The sequence below is a fragment of the Sinocyclocheilus rhinocerous genome, unplaced genomic scaffold (assembly GCF_001515625.1).
Source record: "Sinocyclocheilus rhinocerous isolate Xijiao unplaced genomic scaffold, SAMN03320098_v1.1 scaffold1600, whole genome shotgun sequence".
Taxonomy (NCBI): Eukaryota; Metazoa; Chordata; class Actinopteri; order Cypriniformes; family Cyprinidae; genus Sinocyclocheilus; species Sinocyclocheilus rhinocerous.
The window spans coordinates 2,498,922-2,524,601 of record NW_015665129.1 but is presented as its reverse complement, the minus strand read 5'-3'; the positions used below and the strand labels follow the sequence as shown (position 1 = coordinate 2,524,601).

The 25,680-nt window shown below is 37.2% G+C and overlaps 5 protein-coding genes and 2 long non-coding RNA genes across 10 annotated transcripts in view; 1 reads left to right on the top strand and 6 right to left on the bottom strand.

The window, feature by feature from the left end:
- Positions 1-1,302: 1,302 nt before the first annotated feature.
- Positions 1,303-13,258, bottom strand: LOC107731234 (deoxyhypusine hydroxylase). Of its 3 annotated transcripts, XM_016542263.1 has the most exons (6): positions 13,164-13,258; positions 11,731-12,084; positions 11,564-11,640; positions 11,199-11,448; positions 10,582-10,793; positions 1,303-1,750 (listed from the first exon to the last, which is right to left on the bottom strand). In XM_016542263.1, exons 2-6 carry the CDS (start codon positions 12,002-12,004, stop codon positions 1,706-1,708), a joined length of 858 nt encoding a protein of 285 aa, XP_016397749.1. In that variant the 5' UTR covers positions 12,005-12,084; positions 13,164-13,258; the 3' UTR covers positions 1,303-1,705. The 3 variants fall into 3 exon arrangements, with proteins under 3 accessions (XP_016397749.1, XP_016397747.1, XP_016397748.1); XM_016542261.1 differs by lacking the exon at positions 1,303-1,750 and having other exon boundaries at positions 10,264-10,793; XM_016542262.1 differs by lacking the exon at positions 1,303-1,750 and having other exon boundaries at positions 10,264-10,793; positions 11,731-12,057; positions 13,164-13,253.
- smim24 (small integral membrane protein 24) lies at positions 1,763-3,992 on the bottom strand. The gene is made up of 3 exons (XM_016542264.1): positions 3,808-3,992; positions 3,499-3,634; positions 1,763-2,231 (listed from the first exon to the last, which is right to left on the bottom strand). Exons 1-3 carry the CDS (start codon positions 3,872-3,874, stop codon positions 2,141-2,143), a joined length of 294 nt encoding a protein of 97 aa, XP_016397750.1. The 5' UTR covers positions 3,875-3,992; the 3' UTR covers positions 1,763-2,140.
- On the bottom strand, positions 4,368-5,970 carry LOC107731238 (uncharacterized). The gene is made up of 3 exons (XR_001638760.1): positions 5,738-5,970; positions 4,873-5,124; positions 4,368-4,444 (listed from the first exon to the last, which is right to left on the bottom strand). It is a non-coding gene; the product is annotated as an uncharacterized LOC107731238 (long non-coding RNA).
- Positions 6,790-8,462, bottom strand: LOC107731237 (uncharacterized). The gene is made up of 2 exons (XR_001638759.1): positions 8,272-8,462; positions 6,790-7,079 (listed from the first exon to the last, which is right to left on the bottom strand). It is a non-coding gene; the product is annotated as an uncharacterized LOC107731237 (long non-coding RNA).
- A 671-nt stretch (positions 13,259-13,929) lies between the features above and the next one.
- Positions 13,930-16,384, bottom strand: LOC107731225 (putative nuclease HARBI1). The gene is made up of 2 exons (XM_016542247.1): positions 16,032-16,384; positions 13,930-15,311 (listed from the first exon to the last, which is right to left on the bottom strand). The coding sequence occupies exons 1-2, from the start codon at positions 16,215-16,217 to the stop codon at positions 14,124-14,126; spliced, it is 1,374 nt and encodes a 457-aa protein (XP_016397733.1). The 5' UTR covers positions 16,218-16,384; the 3' UTR covers positions 13,930-14,123.
- A 1,461-nt stretch (positions 16,385-17,845) lies between these two features.
- Positions 17,846-22,664, top strand: LOC107731224 (fizzy and cell division cycle 20 related 1). The gene is made up of 14 exons (XM_016542246.1): positions 17,846-18,038; positions 18,746-18,862; positions 18,989-19,120; positions 19,236-19,299; positions 19,484-19,614; positions 19,706-19,785; positions 19,866-20,049; positions 20,143-20,208; positions 20,284-20,386; positions 21,196-21,380; positions 21,486-21,719; positions 21,815-21,919; positions 22,014-22,106; positions 22,205-22,664. The coding sequence occupies exons 2-14, from the start codon at positions 18,794-18,796 to the stop codon at positions 22,244-22,246; spliced, it is 1,488 nt and encodes a 495-aa protein (XP_016397732.1). The 5' UTR covers positions 17,846-18,038; positions 18,746-18,793; the 3' UTR covers positions 22,247-22,664.
- A 1,699-nt stretch (positions 22,665-24,363) lies between these two features.
- The window catches only part of LOC107731222 (HAUS augmin-like complex subunit 5), an 8,287-nt gene continuing 6,970 nt past the window's right edge, over positions 24,364-25,680 (bottom strand). For both annotated transcript variants that reach the window (XM_016542244.1, XM_016542245.1), the window contains exons 17-19: positions 25,230-25,368; positions 24,972-25,104; positions 24,364-24,719 (exon numbers count right to left, since the gene is read on the bottom strand). In XM_016542244.1, coding sequence (XP_016397730.1) covers positions 24,617-24,719; positions 24,972-25,104; positions 25,230-25,368 — 375 coding nt within the window. In that variant the 3' untranslated portion in view covers positions 24,364-24,616. The remainder of the gene's footprint in view (positions 24,720-24,971; positions 25,105-25,229; positions 25,369-25,680) is intronic.

Sequence of the window (25,680 nt, the reverse complement as noted above, 5' to 3'; positions counted from 1 at the left end):
CAGAGAGATTTCTGGAGTGAGAGTGGCGTGCCTAATGCAGTATGAACGTGACTCACGCTTCTCACAGGCACAAGTTTATGTTGTGAGTTTTTTTATTGCAATTTACATTTTATATTTATGCATTTGGTAAATGATTTTATCCAACGAAACTTACATTGCATTCACACTATACAGTACATTTGATCAGTTCAAGCATTCTCAGGGAATCGAACCAATGATCTTGGTGTTGCTTAAACATTTAGCTGAAATTCAGCTTCTCAACTTTAGCTTTAGTTGAAGTTAATGCAGTATAGTATTTTTTAAATGCATACTTTAATTTTTTTCAAATGATATTTCAGGTTCACTACTGTTCAAATGTTTTGAGTTAATAAGATTTTTTTTAAAGAAATTAATACTTTTATTCAGCAAAGTGTCAGCAAAGACTTTTACAATGTTGCAAAAAAAAAACTACTAAATGCTGTTCTTTGTGTTCTCTGTTCATATCAAAGAATCCTGAAAAATGATCACAGTTTACACAAAAATATAAATTTATCATAACGAGAAATGTTACTTAAGTACTAAATCAGCATATAACTTCTGAAGGATCATGTGACACTGAAGACTGGAGTAATAGCTGCTGAAAATTCAGCTTTGCATCACAGGAATAAATTACATTAAAACATAATAAAATAGAAAAAAGTTATTTTAAAGTCTAATAATATTTCTTATACTTTTGCTGTTTTATTGTATTTTGAATCAAATAAATGCAGCCTTATGAGCATAAGAGTCTTAAAAATCTTACCGGCCCTAAACTTTTGAGCGGTAGCATTTATTGAATTAGATTTATTGATTCAAGAAAATGAAACAGATTTAAATCAGATCTGCAGAGCTCAACTGATTTACTGATGGTTGTTTCATCAGTATCTCTTACCCTTTAGCTTCAGAATGTTTTTATCTGAGGTTTTGTCATTTAACTTCACAGTAATAGAAGAGAACAAATAATTCATCTGTCACCAGCGCTCAAGGGAAGCGTGAAGCAAAGATGACGTCGCTCAGGAACCAGAATAAAAACAAGGAAATAAAAATGTCAAGGCAGCAGTGGTGAATGAGAAAGAGGAGACTGAAGTGAAGTCTCTCTCTCTGGTTTCATGCTTCACTTGTTGCTGCTGACTGTAGGGCAGGCTTAGTTACTGTCACTCATCAGCACTATTTCAGCTAAACTGTTTCCCATGTATAGGACACCTTGAGAAGTACAGCCAGGACAACAACATCTAAATGTTAATTAAAATGTTATGAAATACCAGTAGTTCTTAAGTTCACATTAAGAGTGTAAAACTGGAAGCGTTCCCCTTTAACCCATATAAAAAGCATGCATTAGGGAGTTTATTACATCATCACGAACAGCTCGATAGTCTTACTAATCAGATTGTTCATTTAGGCAACGCCAGACCAAAGTCTACTTTAGCTTTAACGCTGTACAATAATGGTCTCCATCATTAACACATTTGAACACCTGGCCATTTTTTCTGCAAATTATATTTTCATCATATAATCCCCCGAGACGAGCAAATGGTTTCAAAAGCAAACCTGTGTAACATCATTTGACTGGAAGCATTTAACATGTCCAAACTGCCAGTCAAAATGAGTAATGGATCTCATACCCATGTCCATTTAGCATATATGCATGCAGAACCCAGACATGTCATACGAGTCAAAAGCCAGTTAATCAGAGCATTATGTGCATGATGTGAATCACTGAGCGTGTGCTCTTCTATTGCAATGTTCTCACTACCCTAATGAATGTTTAAACCCTACCCAAGTTACAGTTACAGCAAAGTAGTAAAACGTGTATTGAGAATATGCCAAAAAAATCTAAATTAATTAAAAGAGACAGAGAGAGAGAGAGAGAGTACCACTTTATTGGAACCTTTTTTTATTTTAACTTTAGTTTAAAGCTGTGACTAGGTGAAGTCTGCTCCATCTAGTGGATGATGTGAGGAACAACACTTATGAAGACAAAAACAAAACTTAGACCAAAATTAATGTTAAAAAGATATATTACATAAGATAGTATTATAATTACTCTGCACAAAGTTGTGGCATAATTTCCAGAGAGAGAAAGATTTGTGTGCTGCAGGACTGTGGTCATCTGTTCTTCTCATTAGAAAGTGGTCTGCTTGGTCTCCTCATTTGCCTCCAGATCAGCTGCTTTGTTTTCATAAAATGAATGCCTTTCTTCTTCTAGCTCATCTCTGCAAAGGGAGATACACATTGATGAAATGCTTTATGTTTAAAGAGTCGCCTTGCACTGGGACTAGACAGTTTAATAATTAATAAAACTCATACAAACTCAGAAATGGGATGGGCTGGTGAATTGAAAAGTTTAAGTTTAATTATTTATTGATTAATCATGTATTCAAAGTAGAAAGCAGTTTAAAATTGTAACCCTGGACCACAAAACCAAGGGTCCATTTTTTTTGAAAGCTGAATAAATAAGCTTTCCATTGATGTATGGTTTGTTAAGATAAGACAATATTTGGCCAAGATTTTTCCAACTATTTGAAAATCTGGAATCTGAGGGTGCAAAAAAATCTAAATATTGAGAAAATCACCTTTAAAGTTGTCCAAATTAAGTCCTTAGCAATGCATATTACTAATCAAAAATTAAGTTTTCATATATTTACGATCTTCTTGGAACATGATCTTTACTTAATATCCTAATGATTTTTGGCAAAAAAGAAAAATCTATCATTTTGACCCATGCAATGCATTGTTGGCTATTGCTACAAATATACCCGTGCTACTTATGACTGCTGTTGTGGTCCAGGGTCACAATTTTGAAAAGAAAAGTATCTTGTACTCATACTGTTTAAAAGTTTGGGGTTGACTAGATTTTTTTTTTGGAAAGTGGAAAGTTTTTTTTCATATTTTAAAATGTAATTTATTCCTGTGTTGACAAATATATTCATTTGTATATTTTCAAGATTATTTGATGAATAGAAAATTCTAAAGCATTTATTTGAAATAGAAATCTTTTGTAACATTATACATTAATATTATTAATATCATTAGTATTATTTTCTTAGAAATCTTACCGACCCCAACGTTTTAACAGTACTGTATATATTGTATACAATAAAAAATATATTGTCAATGTGTTACATTAATGTTTAAACATGATATGCATTTGTTCATTATGTCTTTAGGTGTGTCTTGTCAGGTGACTGAACATTGCCTTGACAGTATCTTGAAGTGTACAGTCATTAAATGGCAGTAATTGTTTAAAGAACCATAAACTCATCGTCACCATAATATTATTACATGACTAATCAAATTATCAAAATCAAAATTTTTAACTAGAAGTATTATTGCTATTGCTATAAGAAAAACACAAAACAAATTGAATGTACTGTCAAAAGTTATGTAAAAAAGAAGAATCAGGTATTTTATGAACTATGTAGATTTTTTTATCTAATGTACAGTATATATCGTCCTGAAACATTTCAGGTCCGGACTCACTTGTCTTTCTTGAAAAAGAGTCTTTTCACGATGAGGAGGACAAAGACAATAAAGAGAAAAACAACAACTGCTGTCAGTCCCACCAGCCACGGCTGTAATGTGACTTTAGCTGTATCTGATGATGCCCGTTGACCACCTGAGTAACAGTGTATCACAGAAAGGTTTTTTGTCAGTAAATGTTTTACACACTATGAAGGCTTTACTATACAACTTTTATATGTTAAATCAGTTCAAGGAGTTCAAATTTAGTCAAGAAAAACACATTGAAAAGAATATACTACAACATGAAATGTGTCTAATTTCACTCACCAGCTTGAGCCTGACAAATAGAGGCAGAGATTATTATGAAGGCAACGATATTCTGTAGATGAAACATGATGAATTTACAGTCCGCACGCACTGCTGCGTTCCTCTCAGTCGTCTGTAAATATGTGAAGGATTCTTGGTGTCCAAAGTACAAAATCCATTAGAGAGGTCACAGATCACAGCATGTCACTCAGGTTTGCTTTGAGGTCATCTCTATCCAACTGCTCTCACAAATATTGACAGAATTCACGTTGAGCAGATATACACATAAAAAAATGACAGTCTTTCTCTTCTGGGAAAAAAAGAAAAATAACGACGACTCATCTTGCACTAGATGGATGACATTTTATCACAGTATATCAGTGTTAGCATTCAGAGGAGAAGAGTCTTGTACTTATTTCATGCTAGCTGCCGCTAACATCTATTTGAACGGAGGATGGAGCACGAGGCTGAAACTTGTCCGATATAACCCAGATGGCTGGCAAGTCTTCAGTGCCCTCCATGAGTTCTTGTATATCCTCATCTCTCACCATGGCCTCCAGCTCAGGCATTGCCTCTGGAATCCAGTCTGCCCTAAACTTATCCCGCCGTTCCCAGAACGTCTCCGGCTCTTCCACAGGCTGCTCTCCAAACAGGAAATCTACAGACACAATATACAGGCAAGAGTGCTCAGCTGATGTTCTTATAGTACAACAGAGTGCCAGTGTCTTTTTTAATGAATGTATTATTAATGCTTGATGTTTTGCTGTTAGATTTCTTCAAAGGTTTTTAAATGTTTTAGATGTTGACAGCTATTAGAATCATGGAGTCTAGGCTTGTATTCAAATGGCTTAGCTGGTCTCTAAAGCTGACCAGCCAAAAAAAAAAAAAAAAAACCCAAGGCTTGGAGAACAGCAAAACATCTTTGGCAGGTTTATGCATTTGGCAGAGCAGTCAAGTGTTTTCCCGTTTCCAGGGATTTTGAACACCATGTCATGTAGCTCATAGACAACTAACCAGATAATGTGCACAGAGGGTTTGAAATTGCTTATGGTGAAAGAGACATGTGTAAATTTTCTTGTTACATACCTGCCAGATCATGGATGAGATCCTGGATGAGGTGTCTTATGATGGCGAAAAGGGTGACTCCTGTCACGCTCACAGCCAGCAGCAGATAAATGATATGCTTGGGTGGAGTGAGCAGATCATTTTCTGGGGGTTTGTAGTCCTTGAAAAAGTCCTCATCAAGACTTTCATTGTTTTTGTCTAAATCCATAAGTATTGTTGTTTGCTCCACTGTGTTTCAGTTTAACATCATCTTTTCCTTCATTTTCTGTTGATCTAGGTAAAAACAAAAAGTAAACATGATTTAAAATTGTATATTTATTCAATGTTTTATTTTAATGTTTTTGAAAGAAGTCACTATGTTCACCAGGGCTACTTTTATTTGATCAATAATACAGTAAAAAAGTCATGTGAAATATTATTACAATTTAAAATAACTGTTTTTTAATTTAAAAATGTAATTTATTCATTTATTATACAATATAACTTTATTGTCAGACTAAAGTCTGAAATTTGTCTTGCATTACAGCAGGTTCACTCACAATTGCAACTTTATTACGTAGACAAAAGACAGGCAGAACCCTTTCAATAACAAACAAAACAAAACGAACAAAAAAAAAACATTTCAAAGCTCTGCTACAGTTTTAATTTTGTGTAACTTATTCAGCTCTGATACAACTTGGTGTACTAAAGAATACTTTAGAATCATATAGAATGTTAGAAATGTAACCGTTTATATTGTCTTTATTTATGGTAAACTTACTTTAGGTTGGTTAGGATTAGGGTTGAACTAGGGATTAGAGGTAGGGTTAGATACAATATATCTGCAAGTCAGTATAATTTAGCTATGTTTATGGTCAGATAATAAGATAATATGTTGTGTACATACCCCACAAAGCTTTTGTTCCTCATTGACAGACACCTGTCATCTTCTAGCTTTCTATCTCGCCCTCCTCCTCTCTCTCTTTTTCTGATGCTGAATGCTCAACAGTCATCTTCCTTTTTGTTGCATATTCACAGAATCACAAGAAAGTATGCCACAGAATGATAGTCCTTGAATGACTGTTTCTGTGACAGGGCTTCCCTCAGACCTGATACTTTGACAGCAGAAGACAATCAAGCTAATGTGCTTAGTGGCGTAAGGAGAAGCCTTGAGCCTGGATTTAGCCTTTTTTTCTATTAGGTGTCTGCGTCTCAACACCTGTTGGCATATTTTAAAGGGCAATGTAACCAATGACGTCAATGAAAACAATTATAACTTGGTCATGGTATTCAGTTCAGGAAATGAACTATAGTCTTGCTAAATTCTAAAACATACTGTATAGTGTTCTGTGAAATCTGTCTTAAATCCTTCAATGTTCTGAATCTTTGAATGTCCTGGTCTGAATGTCCTGACTTCATTACATTACACCAACCAAAGTATTTGTAATGGTTAGATCATGTAGCAACAACTTTTTAATGTAACAACTGGACATATCCACAAGCCCAAACACGTGGTCCAGTGGATCACAGTACAGGATGTACAAATTGCGTGTAACTTAAATAAGGTTGGTGCTTTCATTGACTTTGGAGAACAGAAGTATGTCCTCTATGTTGAGCACACAGCACCCTCTATCTGTGCTGAACATTCCTGCAGGAGCCAGCACATGCTAATCATGCTAATCCGGATCAGAGAGTACAAGATAACAATTGCCATGTAAACAACTCAGTGCTATCTGTTGTATTCATTTATTATTGAGGGAATGAGACACATGTAAAAGAGTAAGACAGATAGATATTCACAAAACTTTTTTAGTTATTTTGCTAAATATAGTGAAAAAAAAAAACATAAAAATAAAATACAAACTTAAAACACATAAGCTTTGGATTTTCTAGTAAGTTTACAACAAGTGGAAATGAGCGGCACTGACAAAGAAAGATTGATTGATTTTTTAAATTTTTATTAGTGGTTGAGCAAGAGATTTGGGCTTGTGAAGATGGACTAATGGATGAAAGAGAGAGAGGGTTGTTTATAAATCTATTCAGTGACACCTTTTTAACCCCATGATTTTTCAAATACAGAAGACTTAAATCCTGGCAGAATTTCTATCCGTCCACTTCTGGGTCAAATGGCAGTCTGTTCCTCCTTTGTTCTTATTTTCTCTCCCTCATCCCTACTTCCTTCCCAAAGATCAGTTTTGGTGGTTCTTCTTCTTCCTCTTCATCGTCAGGATCACGACCAAGGCCTCCACCTGTGTGTAAAAGGAAATGTAATGTTTTCAAATGTAGCTATACGTGCTAATTATGACCAGAGTTCATTATTCTGTGGTAAAGGCCAGTGAATGTGCTCTGAAGTAGCCTGATATGATTCTCTTAATCCCAGGCTTAATCCTTTGGCTGACATCTCACTGACTCTGATATTACATTGCTGTTAATGGCAGCTGTCTTTCATGAAGGTGAAAGCTTTTAATCAAGGGTTAGCTATACAGTAATCCACCTAATCCCGTCTAAGATGCTCCTGTTCACTCTCAAGAGGGAGTGGGTGTGTTTTTACATTTTAAAAAGGTTTTTAAATTACATTATACACCAAGAATATGTTATACTAAAACAGTATACTGTGCCATAATTATTCCAATTGGTTTTATTTACAGTGTATGAGAATGGATTGATAAAGCAACATCTGAGCTAAAGCAGGGGATGGAGCAAAAAGATATCAGCAAGTCCACTATCAGATAGATCAGAAATAAAATTTTTACAGACCTGTAAGACAGTATCACCTTTCTGTCAGTGAAAGGCTGTAAGCCTTAATTGTTGTCAGTTGTGACACAACTTCCTACAACTTAACATTCAAAACTTTGGTCAGTATATTTTAATGTCTCTTATGCTCACCAAGGCTGCATTTATTTGATCAGGAATACAGTAAAAACAGTAATATTGTGAAATATTATTGCAATTTTTTATTTACTATTAATATATTTTAAAATGTAGCCATTAATCCAGTCTTCAGTGTCACACGATCCTTTAGAAATCATTCAAAAATGCTGATTTGATGCTCAAGAAACATTTCGTATTATCAGTGTATTATCAAAATGATGCTGATTAAAGAACAATTATATGAAACAGAAATCTTTAGTACATTATAAATGTCACTTTCGATTTTATGTGTCCTGTTTTTGAGATTTGTGAAGATGGGAACAGTGTTTGTTCTCTTCATTAGGACTTTTTTTTCTCTTTTCCCCCCCAACTCAAATTCCTTTACTCACAACCTTCAATCATTTAAGTCATAAAATTCCTTACAGTCAAAGTAAATAATAAAATCAAATCAAAGACATCCACAGTACAGTAATGAGTCTTGGCGCTGAAACTGTTGTTTTACAGTGCAGGATTCAGCAAATTATCTTGTAAGAGTAATAGTCCAACGACTCTCATAATAATAATACTCACTCAGACTGGAATTTCCTCAGGTTGTGGTGCATCTTTGATCTTCTTGCAGAAAACCTGAGACAGAAGAGTTCCAGTAGACAATAGATAAGCTTGTGTTGGCTGCCACTATGCTGATCAATATGGGATGCATGTCTAATTTCAGCTGCGGTGTTGTTCTTCCAGAGGCTGATGCTGCACAAACTCTCTCAGAGTCTCTGTCTGTCTGACTGACTGACAGAGGAAGAGCTTTTGTGTGGTTGAGTCAGTGATTCAGACAGATCTGATCCTATGAGTCATATCTGATCTATATTATTCATCTCCCTGCCCATCTCTAATGCTCATTTGAGTCATTTCTCCGTGCTTGTTACACAGATTATGAAAGGTATAAAGGGCTAGTTATCAAGACTTTACTCCACTGAATGGAACCTGATGTGTATTTACAATGATTTTGAGAAATATATATTTTTCTTAATGGAATACTTATCTAAAATTAAAAGGATTTAATCTAAATAATTTTTAAAAATCCATAGAATTTACTACCGTTCACTATCGTTTTTTTAAATCACTTATTCAGCAAGGATGCATTGAATTGATCAAAGGTGACATTGAAAAATTGTTACAAAAGTCTTTCTATTCATCAAAGAATCTAGAAAATAATGAAATAATATGATAAGAAGAAATGCTACTTAAACACCAAATCAGCATATTAGAATGATTTCTGAAAGGTCACTAAAGACCGGAGTATTGGCTTTAAAATATGTTTAAAAAATGTTAACATGGAAAGTTTTCAATTTTAATATTTCACAATATTACTGTTTTTACTGTATTTTTTAATTAACGAATGCAGCCTTGATGAGCATAAGAGACTTACCGACATCAGCTTTTGAAGTGTAGCATGAAGCAGTAGCATGTTTTTCAAATCTGTTGAGGTGATTTAATGTCTTTTCAAAAAGGAAAACATTCATGAAACACAAAATAATTTAGAAAACAATAAAAATGAAAATGTTAACAAAAATATGAAACAGCAGAACAAAAAACTTTTTTTTTTTTAATGTAATGTTACCTGAAAGTAAAACAGTTCCTGAAAAGCTGGAATCATGAAATACTTGCTCAAGTCAGATTATTCAAATGGCGAGATCTTTTCCCCCCTCAAGTTATCTACATTATTAAATAAAAATATAAGACACAAAAGAAGCTCTACTCTAACCTTCTCTACACGTAACTATATTAAGGGTGCGTTGGCTAAGCAGGGTTGTCTTTTTTGGCTTCATCATCAGTCTTCTTGTGAAAGGCTTCTGTCAAAATGAAGATCCAGTATGCAATGGTGATGGAGGTATTAATTGTGACAATACCAATCATGAAGGGGTGTAGCATGTTTGCAAGTTTCTCCCTAACTGCCGTCTACAGAGTTTCTCTGCTTTGTGTTACTTTTAGCCTTTTTCTGCGGTTTGGTCCAGCCTTTTCTTCAGAACGTGGTCATCTCTTCTCCCCCCAAACTCAAATGAGGGCTTAAATATCCTCAGAGACTTTGCTGAGCACAACATTCCAGGTTTGTCACCCTCCATCCACACTATCATCAGTAAATTAGCAGTGCACATGTACTTTCATCTACTAAACTCATAACAGGGCAAATTTGTTTTTTAAAGTTGCCGATTTATTGTTTTATACAAATATACAAGAGTGATCAGAATGCAATGCTTCTCATTTCTGTTTGTTTAAAGCTAATTTTCTGATATGCTAGATAGGGATGATCACTTAAGAATTAGAGCATTTGGATTTTAATTCCATGTGTGCTTCTCTAAAGATGAATCTTATTGAATGAGATAGACTGCTGTGTGGATTAGTTAGGCAGAACGTACTGTTATAGATCTCAGACGAGCACTAGCGCTCTTAGCTCTGCTAATCACCTCTGCTCATGCGTGGAGGATTTAACATTAGTCACAGACTTTACTGGAGATTAGAAACTTAATCACAAATATTCATGCCGCAAAATGTTAAAGCTTAAAGGAAGAATAAGACACAAGTATATGTGGTCAAATAAATGCTTTTATTATGTAAATGTATTCCTGTTTTTTCAAGGGAGGATTTTTTTTTTGCTGTATCTGCAAAAATTGTTTATTGATTAAGTGTTTATTAAATGTTCAAGCATTTGAAATGCTTTCACTTGAGTTCGAAATATGGATCAGCTGTGTAACATTAACATGTTTTAGGAAATGTGTTTCACTAAGCGCTTTGCAGTCTAAGCAGTCCGTCTGGAACAGCGTACTGGAACTGCGAGCTGTTCTCATACTCCAGCATGTCCAGTGCCACCTCACAGCTCTCCTTCACCACCCGCTCCTGGTCCTTCCTGTAGCGCTCTAGGATCTGTAAGCACGCCTCCTTCCCGATGGAGCCCAGTGCTTCTGCGCACTCGTGTCTGACCATGGCGTTCTCATCGGTCTTCTCCAAAGCTGCCTGCAGCTGAGGGATGCTGGCCTCGTGCTGGATCTGACCCAAGACGTAGCCGATCTCATGGCGGAACAAGGCACTGCTGCATTGAAGACCTAAAAGTAAAAATAATATCTTTATTTAAGAAGGATGCATTAAATTGATGACGCGTGGCAGTTTATAAGGTTACAAAAGATTTCGATTTAGAAAAAAAAAGAAAAAAGAAAATGTTTTCAATACTGATAATATAAAAAAAATATTTATTGAGCAACAAATCAGCATATTAGAATGATTTCTGAATGATCATGTAACACTGACTGAAGTAAATTCAGCAGAAAATTTAGCTTTGCCATCTCAGCAATAAATCGCATTTTAAAATAAATTAAAAGTTCATAAACAGTTCATTTAAATTGTAATAATACTTCACAATACTACTGCTTTTACTGTATTTTTTTTCAAATACATGCATTGTTATTTACGTTATTTTGTGATCTATAGATCTCAATTTAAATCTTTCTCACCATCTCCAAGAGCCAGAACAGCCTCTTCAGTCCCAAGATTCCTCAGTGCAAACATAGCTCTATAGCGGTCAAACAGCGACAGGCTTTCGTCTAAGAGCTGTGCCCTCAGTTCTGGGACAGTTTTTCTTGGGGCAGGGGGTGCAGGGTCTACGGAGCAGTAGGGGTTCTCATCTGTCCCCTCTGCTGTCTTTTCCCCATCATTCACGAGCCACTCCAGCCTCTGGACTGCCAGCTGACATGTTTCTGCCACCTGTGAATTCATGTAAAACCTGAACTTTGAGCATAATCGAAATGCACAGCAGGACATTCTAGCGTTAGTGTAACAATGAATGGGTGAATAGTTTGGTGATATGGGTTGACTGTACCTCAATTACTGGATCTTCTGCATATTTCTTCAATAAATCTAAGACTTTGGGATTTCCAATGGCTCCCAGTGCTTCTCCTGGAATTTAAAATATAATAAAAACACTATATGACATATCTAAAAACAAAAAAGGAAAGAAAGAAGGAAGAATATGACTGTACATCTCACCTGCTTCATGTCTGACCATTGGCTCTTGATTAGTGTCTTTCAGGACCGTCTCCAGGATAGGAATGGCCCGCTCGTCTTGCATTTGGCCGAGGCAGTATGCCAGCTCATGCTTCAGAAGTGCAGATTCATCCACAAAAGCTTCACTGATCCATGTAATGGCCTCTGGTCCACCAAGGTTGCGGAGAGTAAAAAGTGCTCTAAAGCGCTTTGTCAGGTCCTGCTTTGGGTTGACAAGAATCCTCCCCACCGCTGATATATCCGCATGATTTGCCATGAGGAAGCTTTCAGTATCAGGATGATGTCCTTATGCACAGGTTAAACTGAGTACTCCAGAGAGCAGCATATATACAGAACCTACATTTACAAACAACAAAAGTTTGACCACATGCTTCATAATAACTAAGTAATGAAATGACTCATGACTCATATGATGATTCAAAACCTTGTGAGCTGCTACTTAGACAGCATTTTTTGGCCTTCATAGACTACAAACAAATCCAATCTTTAGGACTTACTGTTTTGCTTGTCAACTGTTTGAATAGGGGAAATCAATATCCAATATATTGGTTACTAGTCTACTGTTTGAATAGGGGAAATCAATATCCAATATATTGGTTACTAGTCTACTGTTTGAATAGGGGAAATCAATATCCAATATATCGGTTACTAGTCTCATTACTGCAAATCGGTTTTTAATGAACCAATTCAAAGCAATTCTTTTACTTTATGATGAGATCCTGATTTACTCAAGATTATTTTTTAAGAATTTAGAAGCTTATATTAACAGACAATTAAATGTATGGCAGAAATTTGCGTATTGCTTTATATTTTCAGAATGAGTTTTTAGGAATGAATGTAAAGAATAATAGAAAGAGACGGTACGTAAACGAATCGTTCAGACTGGTTTTGAGAACCAGTGCTACCGATTCACTGAAAAGATCCGAATCATTCACGAATGGTTGGCAACATCGGTTACCATAGTAATGCCTAGAGACTTTCCTCTACAATATCTGAGTAGCTGTGTCAGTGTGGACAAGACAGGGAGAAAACGGGAATTTTTGCCTCGGATATCTATTACGTTACACATACATGATGATGCATGTGTCAGAAAAAGATTACTCATTCAGTATGTTCAATTGTACACATTTTTGCAACTTTTTGTGCTCGTTCTATAATATAGTACTATCTAGAAAGACAGGTCAATATGGTTTTAAAGAGTCACGGTGTTGCACTATGGAAGAAAAGGCCTGGATATTGCCATCTCTGTGCCAGCAGTACACACGAGTCTCTCTGTCAGCTGTGTGTAAGTGTGTTGTTATGCAGCCGCCAGAATGACGGGTTTGAAAACATTACAGAGTTAAGACAGAATGACGCTAACCGAATTCACAATCTGATTCGTTACAGTCGCTGAATTATCTGAATATTGAACTTACTACAAGCGGAGATGTTGTTTTTTCAGTCATACAGTGCTCTCCATGCCGTCCACTCAAGAAGGAACTGTCTCACTCGTGTCATCCAGTAGCTAGATTTCGAATTGTTCGTATTTGTAGAGCGCCACCTACTGGATTGGACTGAACCCGTTCTAAAATTTGTAAACAAACTGCGGTTATCAACCTTTTTAACTCGAGGACTCATAAGAGTTCGGAAACAACATTCAATTCAATTCAAGTTTATTTGTATAGCGCTTTCCAAGATACAAATCGTTGCAAAGCAACTTTACAGCAAATTAAGTTTCTACAATATTTAGTGGTAGCTTATCAGTGGTGACTGTCAATCAATGTACATATGGCAGAAATGTACGGAAAAATCAATTAAAGACGTAATCAAACTAACAATTATTATATGATGCAATCAAACGTATAGCAAAATGTGGTAGTTCTTATCAGTGGTGATTGTCAGTTAATGTACATATGGCAGATATGTATGGAAAAATCAATTAAATACGTAATCAAACAGACGATGAACAATCAAACTAACAATTATTATATGATGCAATCAAACTTATAGCAAAATGTGGTAGTTCTGTATGTTGTTTCAGGGTTGATCAACATGACGTGAATAAATGATGATTTTGGGGGTTTTAAGTAATTTTTAGAAATCACAAAAACACATTAAACTGCCATAAGTATTTTTATTTATTTCAACAAAAACAGAAAATCACTTGAACTTAACATTTACATAATATTGATACATTAGACGCCAAATAAAACGTAACAAGTCAAATGATTTAAAAGTCACTCATTCATAAAAAATAATAAAACAGATAATCTTAGAGTCATATATTACAAGACTAGGATTTAAATACAATCAATTTACACACTTTCTACCAAGTTTATTTTCAAAGTATTAAATGGCAGCTATAAACCCACTGTAATGATCAATCAATACACAAACTATGCTGTTCCAGCACTGTCCACTTGAGGAGGCTCAGGTACAGGCAGAACCGGGCTGCTTGTTGGAGATGGATCAAGTGTTTTGCTCGGCTGTTGTTGCTCAAAATAGCTACAGAGCAGAGAACGAACTGCCTCTGCGTTTGGATCATCTATATAGACCGTAGGCACGTCTGTGGGCTGTGGACATTCATTCTGACTGAGTGCTTCAACCCACTCCTCTTTAAACGGACTGTTATGCACATTACAGATATTGTGCAAGATACAGCAAGCTACAGCCATCTTGGATACCAAGTCTACATTGCTGTCATTTCTGTTGTGCAGACACTGCCATCGTGCTTTAAGATGCTGGAAGGCATTCTCGATGACTTTAAGGCCATGGTTCAGCTGGACGTTGAAGGTTTGCTGTTGCGGTGTTAGATTTGACAACGGAGGATAGCACTTCAGTAGCCAGGTCTGAAGCGAATAACCCACATCCCCCAGCAGCAGAAATCCCAACGGTTGACCCATCAGTTCTTTGGGTGGCTGAGAGCAGAAGCCTCCCTGTTCTGCCATTGTCCACAGCTCTGAGCTCTGCAAGATGGTCATGTCATCCATGCTGCCTGTAAAACCGGAACAAACGTCCCAGAAATTACCTTGTGCGTTTACCACACCCTGAAGCACCACAGAGTGCCATCCTCTCTGGTTCCAGCAATCCTGAGTGTCCGTGGAGGGCGATTTAACAGGGATGTGAAGGGAGTCGATGACACCAATGCAGTGAGGAAAACCCCACAGAGTACGAAACTGCTCCGCATGTTCTTCAAGTTCATGATCTGCGGGTAACTGCATGTAGAGGGGTTTTAGTAACAAAATGATGGCTTCACATACCTCTCGTACACACTGACACACAGCTGGGATGGGCACACCGAAGAGTTCACTTAAAAAGCAGTATTCTGTGCTGGTGGACAAACGCATTAAGGCCATGGCAATACATCTCTCCAGTGTAATGGTCTGTCCACTTTGTTCTATATACACTTGCTCGAGCTGAGGCTTGAGTTTAGCGCTCAGAAGAAGGAAGATGTCTCTTGTGACGTGGAACTTGTCAAGCCAGTCTTCTGGTCCAAACTCTGTCATCACAACTCTCTCCCACCAGTCTGGGTCTGCAAGGATTGGGACATGATTTTGCAGGTCTTCTTCATCTGGTGATGGTATCTAAAACATTGACAGAAAAAAAAAAAACGTACTGCATGAATGCAGACTGGCATTAATTCAATAAGGAATTGAGTCTCTTTACTTATTACCGTATTATAGGGTGACCATACGCGCCATTTTCCCAGGACGCGTCCTGGCCAGGATTTCTATATTGCCTACAATATCTAGGTTTTGGCTTTGTTTGCGTGTGCAGACCGATCGGTGTATGACATCAAAGTAGCATACAGACGGTTATGCTTTCGAAACGCTCTCGAGGTACTTTGATGTCAAACACTGATCGGTCTGAGCCGCACTGCTTTTAAGTCGAACACACCTAATATGTACGCGTAATTGCATCGCTTTGACCGTAGATCCCACCTTCTCACACGCCATGATTGGTCCATTATGTACAATGCTTGCATGTTATTGGTCAAACTACTTTTCGATCATTACCTTCAGCAAGCATCAAAACAGGAAAACAAAGCCAAAACAAATCCTGGCCAGGACGCGTCCTGGGAAAATGGCACGTATAGTCACCCTACCGTATTATGTATTGACTGCACTGACACTAGTCTGCATTGTTGATTCTGATATTTTCCTGTTTATAACTGCGAAGCTGCTTTGAAAGCATCTGTATAGTATAAAGCGCTATGTAAATAAAAGTGACTGGACTAATATGTACTCTTCTCATCACCGTGTCTTAGAAATGCTTAGTAAACATATACAGAAATAACACTTTACCGTTCTCGTGCTCCGGTAATTGAGGAAAAGATGCCTTCGATATCTGATTCGTTTGTGAATTTCAGCTCGCCTTTCTAGTATGTAGTTATGAATTTCTTCTTTTCGCCTCCTAATTTTGGATGCGAGTAAATATTTCATCTCCGCAGCATCTCTCGCCTCGTCTGTTTTCAAGTATGAACGTGGCATTTTGTGCGACGTGTGGTAATACACACTCTAACTTACACAGTGAAGTGTATTGTTTTTGTGATTTAGTGATGTTTGTTCATCATCAAATAGAGCAGAAGCACAACAAACACGCTCCCAAGACGGCCATGAACTGCGGTGCGCTAAGGATGGTCACTTCCGGTCTCATGTGTTCTTGTCAAAATAAAGTTTGTTTTAGAGCAATGGAAAAGAAAATATAAATATAATATAGTTTTATGACTGACACCATGACTCAATGGCTTTCAATAATTTACCATTTGATGTACGTGGCATCTCTTCTCTTATCTCTTTCCTACTCTTATCTCTTTCCTCTTTTTTGTATAAAGAAACAAGAAATGTAAAGTATTTGAGTAGTAGTAGTTACTTCACTACTATACACTTAGATATTATTTTGGGGATTTTGTGCGTTATTTAGGTTCTGTTAAAACATAATTCGTGTACTATTACTCAGTTACATTTATAAGGGCAACAAAAAAAAAGATTTTACTCTATTTCAATATTTAGAGACAAAATACATCAGTAATCACAACTTAAACTTTTGTTAATGATTTACAAACTAACATTTCAATCAACCATGCTCATATAAGTTGAGCTTTTCTTTGAATTAAACAGCCAAATATATTTTTAGTGTAAGTAGCGTAGTCTTTACAAAGTTTCTGCATCTAAATACTAAAATGGGAAAATCACGACTGTCTCTTGCTTAAAAAGCTAAGAAAAGTATTTACTTTTTTTTTTTTTTTTTTTTTTCATAAAAACCTAACCACTGTTTTCTTTATTCCATCATGTGTGTGACCAGGAGGTCAGAGATGCCAGGGCAGGACTCTTCTGCCAGGTTGAAGGCATTCTCCAGCTCCTCTATGGCACCCATTCCTCCTCCACATGCCCTCCTCTTCTCCTTCAGCTGGAGAGCAGACAGACTAACACTTAACTCTACAACATATAGAGCTTATCACATTTTATTACACTTTACTGCTGCCTTATCTGCTGCTACTGTGATAAAAAAAAGTGATAGTGTTAGAGTTACAGTGAGAAGTGAGAATCTCCAGTCAGGGTGTTTGATTATATACGTGAGAGTTTAAGATGAGTGTTTCGGGCGCTTTTACCTCTCTGAAGATGGGAGAGACCAGCGCTGACAGACATTGTGACTTGGGCTGCCTCTTTACCGTCTCTGCTGCCTGTAAAACAAATTCAAAGCAAAACTTTACCTTTCAAGCAGGGATGTCAAAAGTACTGGTACTTCAGTACAAAGCCAATGGCAAAATAAAATGGTGTAAATGGTCCACAACACTGTTATTTTAGTATCACTGATAGTTTTTTTTTTTTTTTTTTTTTTTTTTACGTCAAAACACTTAAGTATACTTAAATGCAATATCTATTTATTTATTTACGCTATGTACTTGTTAGTCTTTTAATCAACATTTTGGATATAGTATTACTATTTTAACTAAATGTAAAAATTAAATGCACAATATTTTCCATAATATATAGTATGTACTTTTTTAACCAAATGCTTGATAGTATTTTTCTCCGTACAAAAAAAAATTGAAGTTTGTCTTTTCCCTTTTAAAAACATAACATTTTTGTTTTGTTTCAAATGTCGCGACGTCAACGTTTAACTCAGTCCCATGATTCCTTGCGGTGCCGTCGATAACAACAGCCTCGATTTGCAAACAACATCGGAGCAGCGTATCTTATATCCATTATCAACATATTCTCATTTTTTTCAAGGTTTACACTCGATGTGTTTGTTTTGGATAAGGTTCTGTTGATCAGATTATAAATTCACCGAATATCGTTGTCAAGGTAGGTCCGATGATTCAGATTAGCCTAACTAGCTGCTCGGTAATCCATTGTGAAACACCAAACAAGATGCTAATTATCAGTGCAGGACAATACTGTTGTTTTATTAATATATACATTTAGACAGCTTTTATTCAGCTGATATAACGTTATATCGATTAAATAATTCTCCATAAACGAACACTGGTGTTAATAGTTAGCCGTGTTGACAAAGGAATGCAGTATCTCTTCATTCAGGACTGAGAGTAGCTTAATTGTGTGGTAATTGCTTTCTGGCATTACATTGATTTTTTGTCTTAACGTTACCTGTTAGTAAAGAAGCATTTAACGTCTTTAATCCGCAATAAAAATGTGTACCGTGAGATATGCTGTCATTGTTTGCTTAGGCCACCAAACGAATGCATTTAAGGTCTTTTATTAAATTGTCATGAATTGGGAAATGCAGTCCAGCATATTCTTGTCTCTATGTTGCTATTATTTGGAAGATGTCGATTTGAGCAGCTGTTCTCTAACACCTGCTTATGGGGTATTGAACAGATGGGATCTGCTGACGAGTCTTGCAGCTTTCTGCCTCGTTAACCAGACAACAAATGAACGCCATCTAAAAGTTTATACCTTTAACAATAGCTGCATCGTTGTAGCCTTCTCGTAAAATAATGTTTCTCCCATTAAAAAAAGGGTTATATGTTGTTTCCATGAATGCATTTTAGGCACCGTGCCCCTGGATCTCCACATTCCCAGATTTCTGAATCACATCCATGGATCAGGACTATGAGCGCCGGTTACTGCGGCAGATCAACGTCCAGAATGACAACACCAGCCCCATGGTGAGTCTGTCCTCTTGAATATTGCAGACTTGAAATTGTGTTCATTTTTTTGTGCAATTTAAATGTTTTTAAACCCATCCATTTCAGACTATTCATTTGATCTGATTCCTTATTTTTTGTATACAGAAAGTAAGAGATGTGATCTGTCACCTGACCCCCACCCCTGAGTCGCCGCTGTCATCACCAAGCAAGCATGGTGACAGATTCATACCGTCTCGAGCTGGAGCTAACTGGAGCATCAACTTCCACAGAATAAATGTGGGTGGAATATTTTTTTTTAAATACTAGTAATGGAGCTTCCACGTTGCTTCCAGTTGATTTGAATTAAAGGAATGTGTAATGTCAAGTTCATTTTTCTTTACTCTTATTACAGGAAAATGAAAAGTCACCAAGCCAGAATAAAAAAACCAAAGACGCAACATCAGATACTGGCAAAGGTGAGTGTGAAGAGGATTGTGTTGATTTTACCTGCATTAATAAAGCTGTTATGGTATCTTTTTTATGGAGAGAGACAGACTATGCTTTAAATGAACCTAATTTTTGATGGATCATATTCTCAAATATGATACTCAACTCTCTTTCGTTGTAATAATTTGCCTTGTTTACTGTGTTGTCTGACAGCGGACGGCTTGGCGTATTCTGCCCTGCTGAAGAATGAGTTGCTTGGGGCTGGGATTGAGAAGGTTCTGGATCCTCAAACAGAAGATAGACGACTACAGCCCTCCACACCCGAGAGGAGGAGCCTCTTTAGTGTAAGTCTCTCTTATCCGCTGATCTGTTCATTTGATGCCACATAAGTGTTTTGATCTGTTTTCAGCGCTTACTTTGTGTTTGTATGTACAGTATTCACTCAGTGCCAAAAGATCCACACCCGATGATAACAGTGTTTCCCCGTATTCCCTCTCCCCTGTTAGCAGCAAAAGGTAAGTTGAGTCGTCTCCTGAAAAATGTGATTGATTAGTAAAATGCATTGTTTTAATTGCATGCATGTTTTTGTTTATAGCCAGAAGCTTCTGCGGTCGCCAAGAAAACCTACGCGCAAAATTTCCAAGATTCCTTTTAAGGTGCTAGATGCACCAGAGCTACAAGACGACTTCTACCTCAACTTAGTGGACTGGTCTTCTTTAAATGTGCTCAGTGTTGGACTGGGGACTTGTGTTTACCTTTGGAGTGCCTGCACCAGTCAAGTATGCATTAGCTGTTTATGCAAATTTAGAGGCAGTAAATACCTAGTGAACACTTGGACTAAGTTGTGTGTTTTTTCTTTGCTTTGTCCGCAGGTAACGCGACTATGTGACCTATCAGTGGAGGGCGATTCAGTCACATCGGTGGGCTGGTCGGAGAGAGTGAGTTAACCTTTATGACTTGGACTACCAGAAGTTGCTTTCTGGTTTTGTGGTCTGACCGTTCTTCTCTCATAGGGCAATCTTGTCGCTGTGGGTACACACAAAGGCTTTGTACAAATTTGGGATGCTACCGCCGGCAAAAAGCTGTTTGCCTTGGAGGGACACACAGCAAGAGTTGGTAAGAATTAAAAAAAATAAACCCTTATGGAAAATTATAGAAAAACATTGAAATTCACTGGTCAAAGGTGTAAGAGTTTTTGGTAACACTTTATTTTATGGTGTCCTTGTTACACGTTACATGTACTTACTTACTATTATAATAACAATAAATTATGCATAATTACATGCAAGTATCCCTAAGCCAAACCCTAATCCTAGTACTAACTATATAGTAAGTACATGTAGTTAATTAATATTACTCAGTACTTATGTATACTTACACTGTAACAAGGACACTATAAAAAAAGTGTAACCCAGTTTTTAATTTATACTTTTATTTAGCAGATATACAGTAAATTGACAAAATGACATTAAAAACCTTTATAAAAAGTGACATTACAGACCTTGTTACAAACAAAATCTATTTCAAATGAATTGTTCTTTTCATCGTTTTTTTTTAAGCAAATCCTGAAAAGTATCATGGTTTCCACTAAAATATTAAGCAGCAAAACTGGTAATAAGAATGTTTCTAGAGTAACAAATCAGCATCTTAGAATGAAGGATCATGTGACACTAAAGACTGGAGTAATGGCTGCTTAAAATTCGACTTTTGCCATCACAGGAATAAATAACATTAAAATATATTCAACCAAAAAAAGTACAGTTCTTTTAAATCTTGACTTTCAAAGAAATTTTACTGTCCCCAAACATGTTCACTCTTGCTCGGACTGATTTATAGTTGAAGTCCATTTTTGACATTTACTTTCTGATGTGCTTCCCATTCTAGTGAAATGTATGTTAAACCTATTATGAAAACTCTGCCCTCAGGTGCACTGGCCTGGAATGCAGATCAGCTGTCATCAGGCAGCCGGGATCGCATGATCCTTCAGAGAGATATCAGGACGCCCCCTCTGCAGTCAGAGCGCAGGCTGCAGGGTCATAGACAAGAGGTCTGCGGACTCAAGTGGAGCACTGACCATCAGCTGCTGGCTTCCGGAGGAAATGACAACAAGGTGACCTGACTGCTGTATATAATTTACAAAATGTACAATATATTAGCACAAAAAATTTTTGGTGACTGCATCTCTCTAAAAGCATTCCTGTGATTGATCGTGCAGCTGTTAGTGTGGAATCACTCGAGCGTGTTACCGATGCAGCAGTACACAGAACACCTGGCCGCAGTGAAGGCCATCGCCTGGTCTCCTCACCAACACGGGCTGCTGGCCTCCGGAGGGGGAACGGCAGACCGCTGCATCCGCTTCTGGAACACTCTCACAGCGCAGCCACTGCAGTGTATCGACACAGGCTCACAAGTCTGCAACCTGGCCTGGTCCAAACACACCAACGAACTGGTACGTTTATTCTGATCAACTGACCAAATGCTTAGTGTTGATGTCTATGGTTGGTTATAGACTAATAGGCATGATGGTGTCTCCATTGTCTCCAGGTCAGCACACACGGTTACTCTCAGAATCAGATCCTCGTGTGGAAATACCCCTCACTTACTCAAGTAGCCAAATTGACTGGCCACTCGTATAGGGTGCTCTATCTGGTTAGTACCTTAACTTCTGTTGTTTTTTTTTAACAATTGACTCTTATTTTAATAGTGTTTCTGAATGCAGTTTACTGATATTTTTATCTTAAAGGCAATGTCTCCCGATGGAGAGGCAATAGTGACTGGTGCAGGTGATGAAACTCTGCGTTTTTGGAATGTATTTAGTAAAACACGATCAACAAAGGTAAGATTTTTTTATCATTATTTATTTATTTTTGTGAAATACTGGCTTTTCCTCAAGTTCATGTCCTCAATTTAATTATCTTTTTTTTTGTCTTTCAGGAATCTGTGTCAGTTTTAAACCTCTTCACCAGAATACGATAATTGGGCTGCTAAAGCAGATTGAGTCTTTATTACATATCTATGTCATCAATCACTTGCAGTAGACTGGACATAAAAAAGGCAGAGATCTGACATTTCCCGACATTTCATTTTAAGTTCAAATGTTATGTTTACTTTTATGTGTACAGTTCAGTTCATGATTTTATGTGTGATTGTTTTTGGTTACAGAGAAGTGTCTATGTATGACATTATCCAAGCCTTAAGCCAGAAACAATGCCATTGAATCAGGGTGTAAAGAAAAATTTAGCCATTGTGATAGCTGCCTCTGGAATCATTTGTAAGCATTGTAATGCGTGATCTTTTGATTGTGAGGGTGAAAAAATGTATATGAAAGAAAATTCAGTTTTTAACTTCAGTTGCTTAAAATTGATATCGAGTATTATAAAGCACCCTGAAAAAAGTCTATGCTTTGTTGTCTATTTTTTAGTTGTCTTTATCTAAATGGCAAGTCCTGCTAATTGCCCTGCTCCTTTTTTGTGGTTGTATTTTACTGTCTTTAGATAAACAGTTTGTACGACTATTATTATCGTATTAAAGCAATGCCATTTTTATGTCAGACAGAAATGACTATAAATTAATTACTCACATAAATGAGGTCAGACGTACATTCAGCAACAATGAATTAAATTGATCAAAATTGACAGTAAGACTTTTACACTGGTACAACAAATTCTTTTCAACTTCCTATTTATCAAAGAATTCTGAAAAAAGCATCACGATTTCCACAAAAACAAGCAGCCCAACAGTTTTCTACATTCATAAATGTTTCTTCAGCAAGTTTCTTGAGTTATTAGTATTTCACAATATTATCGTTTTACTGTATTTTTTATTTTTTTTAATGCAACCTTAGTGATGTTTCTTTCAAAAACATGACCCAGGACTTTTGAACTGTTATGCCTAGTTCACACTGCACGATTTTCAAAGACGTCGCATCACTGTTGGTTTCACACTGAACGACTATCTGGGGTAGCATTCAGTTGTTGCTGTGTTCACACTGCACGATGGAACGACGACAGGACACACTGCATGACCGCCGACAGCTCTGTTTGGTGCAGGGTTGCCAGGTTTTCGCTACAAAACCCGCCCAATTACTACTCAAAACTAGCCTGAAAATAGCCCAGTTGCTTTCGAGGGGGTCCCCCAGTAAAAATCACGTTCATGGGGTAAAATACACATTTTTTTGGCGGGGTTCTCCTGGTACAATTCACATTCCAGGGCCTAAATATCACCTTATTGGGGTCGCTTCAAACTGCTGACATAAAAAACAACCGGCGCCAATCGCGGAGTTGGCAACACTTGCCTGCAAACTACCTTTCATTTAACTCCTCCCCAAACTTCCCGCTGCCCTGTATCTTGGTCTCTCATTGGCTGTTGGTCATCGCCGATGTGTTTTTCAGTCAGAACTCATTTCTTTTTTTCTTTTTTTTTTTGTCAGAACTCATTTCACACAGCGTGATTGTGAATCGCCGACAGCTCCAGATATTTAGCATGCCAAATATTTCACGGGTGTCGGCGACGCGTCGGCGATTCCCTCAGATTGCGTCTTTGATCATTCGCACTGCGTGATTGTCAGTCGCGTGAACGAGCACCGATTTGCCTCCGATTTCGGGCATTTGTCGGCGATTTCGCAAAACCTGTCGGCGAGTGAAAAATCGGGCTAAAATCGTGCAGTGTGAACTCGGCATCAGTTTCCTTATAATCTTTGAAAACACAGCCTGACATTTTACTGTTCAAAAACACAGTATTACACAGCAGTACATTTACACAGCTTATAAATCAGTCTTTAAGGGCTACACATGACTAAACATTCCAATTATACACTACAGGAAATGATCTGAAATGACATCAATAAGAAATGGATGCCCATTGGCAGTCATCACAAAGTTACTTTGTGTTTACAGATCAATGTTTGATCTAACCCAGAAGTACCACTACTGTTACCAAGGAATTTCATAGTCTCATTACACAAGCTCCTACAAGAGCATACTGTACTACATTGCAAACAACACTGGCAACAGCACATGCATTTTGCATCTTAGTAACCTTCAGTAGGGAGATTTATGACGCCACAAAAGAGAAGACATACAACTGCACCTTTATTCCAGTTTATTAGATTATTTATTGAGAAATCCAGAAAAAGGTGCATAAAATATTTCTTGAACAGGATGTATCCTCAAACACAAACTGAATCTGTTGCAGAAAAGTTAATAACTGTAAGAAATCCTAGGTTAGACTATTAAATCCCAGGTTATTTTCAATGCAAAATAAGAGTAAATTGAAAGAAAGTGAAATATAAATTATGTACAGAAAACGTTCCCCAACATAAATTTTGCTCTCAAATGCAAAACTAAGTTAGGATTCCTTTGTTGCCAGTTTCCATCGTTGAAGCCACTGTTGGAAAGTCAGTCCCTCTCTTTGCATCTCTGGCAGGGCAAACTGTCCAGGCTGCTCCCACCTGCACACAGACACAATCAAACAGTGTGTTAAATTTGATTAAAATCAGTTTAAACAGTTTGGGATCAGTATTGATGTCTTAGCTGTTAGATACAAACTATTCAAACTTTATCTCATTTTTGAAGTTTGCATCATTGATTCTGTTTAATACTGTGAAGCTGCTTTGAAACAATCTCTATTGTATAAAGCGCTATAAAAAGGTGACTTGACTATTCCACAAAGGGCCCATGTTGGAAACATTTGAGAGTATTACCAGTGTGTGATGGCAGTCTTCACTTGGTCTGTGTAAAGCAGGCCTTTTGAGCACCTCTGTGTGAGCTCACGGGCCCGTGGGAGCAACGTCTGCAGAATCTCATCATCTACCATCTTCACACGCTGTACCAAAGCTGAAACAGACATCAAAACACCATGGAATCTAGGCTCTCACCACTCACAAAATCTTTCATTCGGGGGGAAACAGCAGGTCAAAAAGAGTGGTCCAAGTTTAAAAAAAATGGCCTTAATGACATACTCTGCTGATCAGGTGATGGTAGCCGTGCGGTCAGCTTCTGCAGGTCTGCTGATGACTCTGAGAAAAGCTGAAGAAGCCTGCGCAGATGTCTTAACTCCAGCCTTAAAACTGCAGCTTGAGACCACAGCTCTTCTGGAGCCTGGCAAAGAAAGATGAGACTCCCATCATCAGTTTTTACTACATTTCAGGTAAAAAAAAAAAGCTTGATATGGATGCTGTCGATCTTTGACGAACATACAGTGGTGGCCAAAATGATTAGAGCACTAGTATTTTCACCAACTTAAAAATGGTTTTGAGTCAGTTATTTCTATCTTTTGCTGTGGTGTCAGTAGGAAGTATCAGTTTACATTTCCAAACATTTATTTTGCCATTAATTGTAATAATCCAGTGAGATTTTGACAACAGCAAGTGCTCCACACAGAGATCTGCTCTGATCATCATCCAGTCTGTC

Excerpts from the sequence above, each read along its gene's own strand:
- LOC107731234 (XM_016542261.1), bottom strand. The coding sequence starts at position 12,004 with ATGGCAAATCATGCGGATATATCAGCGGTGGGGAGGATTCTTGTCAAC. Across the intron at positions 11,449-11,563 it reads CAGAAGATCCAGTAATTGAG|GTGGCAGAAACATGTCAGCT; the intron begins GTACAGTCAACC and ends ATGAATTCACAG. Across the intron at positions 10,794-11,198 it reads TGTTCTGGCTCTTGGAGATG|GTCTTCAATGCAGCAGTGCC; the intron begins GTGAGAAAGATT and ends TTTTACTTTTAG.
- smim24 (XM_016542264.1), bottom strand. The coding sequence starts at position 3,874 with ATGTTTCATCTACAGAATATCGTTGCCTTCATAATAATCTCTGCCTCT. Across the intron at positions 3,635-3,807 it reads TATTTGTCAGGCTCAAGCTG|GTGGTCAACGGGCATCATCA; the intron begins GTGAGTGAAATT and ends ACTGTTACTCAG. Across the intron at positions 2,232-3,498 it reads CTCTTTTTCAAGAAAGACAA|AGATGAGCTAGAAGAAGAAA; the intron begins GTGAGTCCGGAC and ends CTCCCTTTGCAG.
- LOC107731224 (XM_016542246.1), top strand. The coding sequence starts at position 18,794 with ATGGATCAGGACTATGAGCGCCGGTTACTGCGGCAGATCAACGTCCAG. Across the intron at positions 19,615-19,705 it reads AGAGGAGGAGCCTCTTTAGT|TATTCACTCAGTGCCAAAAG; the intron begins GTAAGTCTCTCT and ends TTGTATGTACAG. Across the intron at positions 20,209-20,283 it reads CGGTGGGCTGGTCGGAGAGA|GGCAATCTTGTCGCTGTGGG; the intron begins GTGAGTTAACCT and ends CTTCTCTCATAG.
- LOC107731225 (XM_016542247.1), bottom strand. The coding sequence starts at position 16,217 with ATGCCACGTTCATACTTGAAAACAGACGAGGCGAGAGATGCTGCGGAG. Across the intron at positions 15,312-16,031 it reads ATTACCGGAGCACGAGAACG|ATACCATCACCAGATGAAGA; the intron begins GTAAAGTGTTAT and ends TCAATGTTTTAG.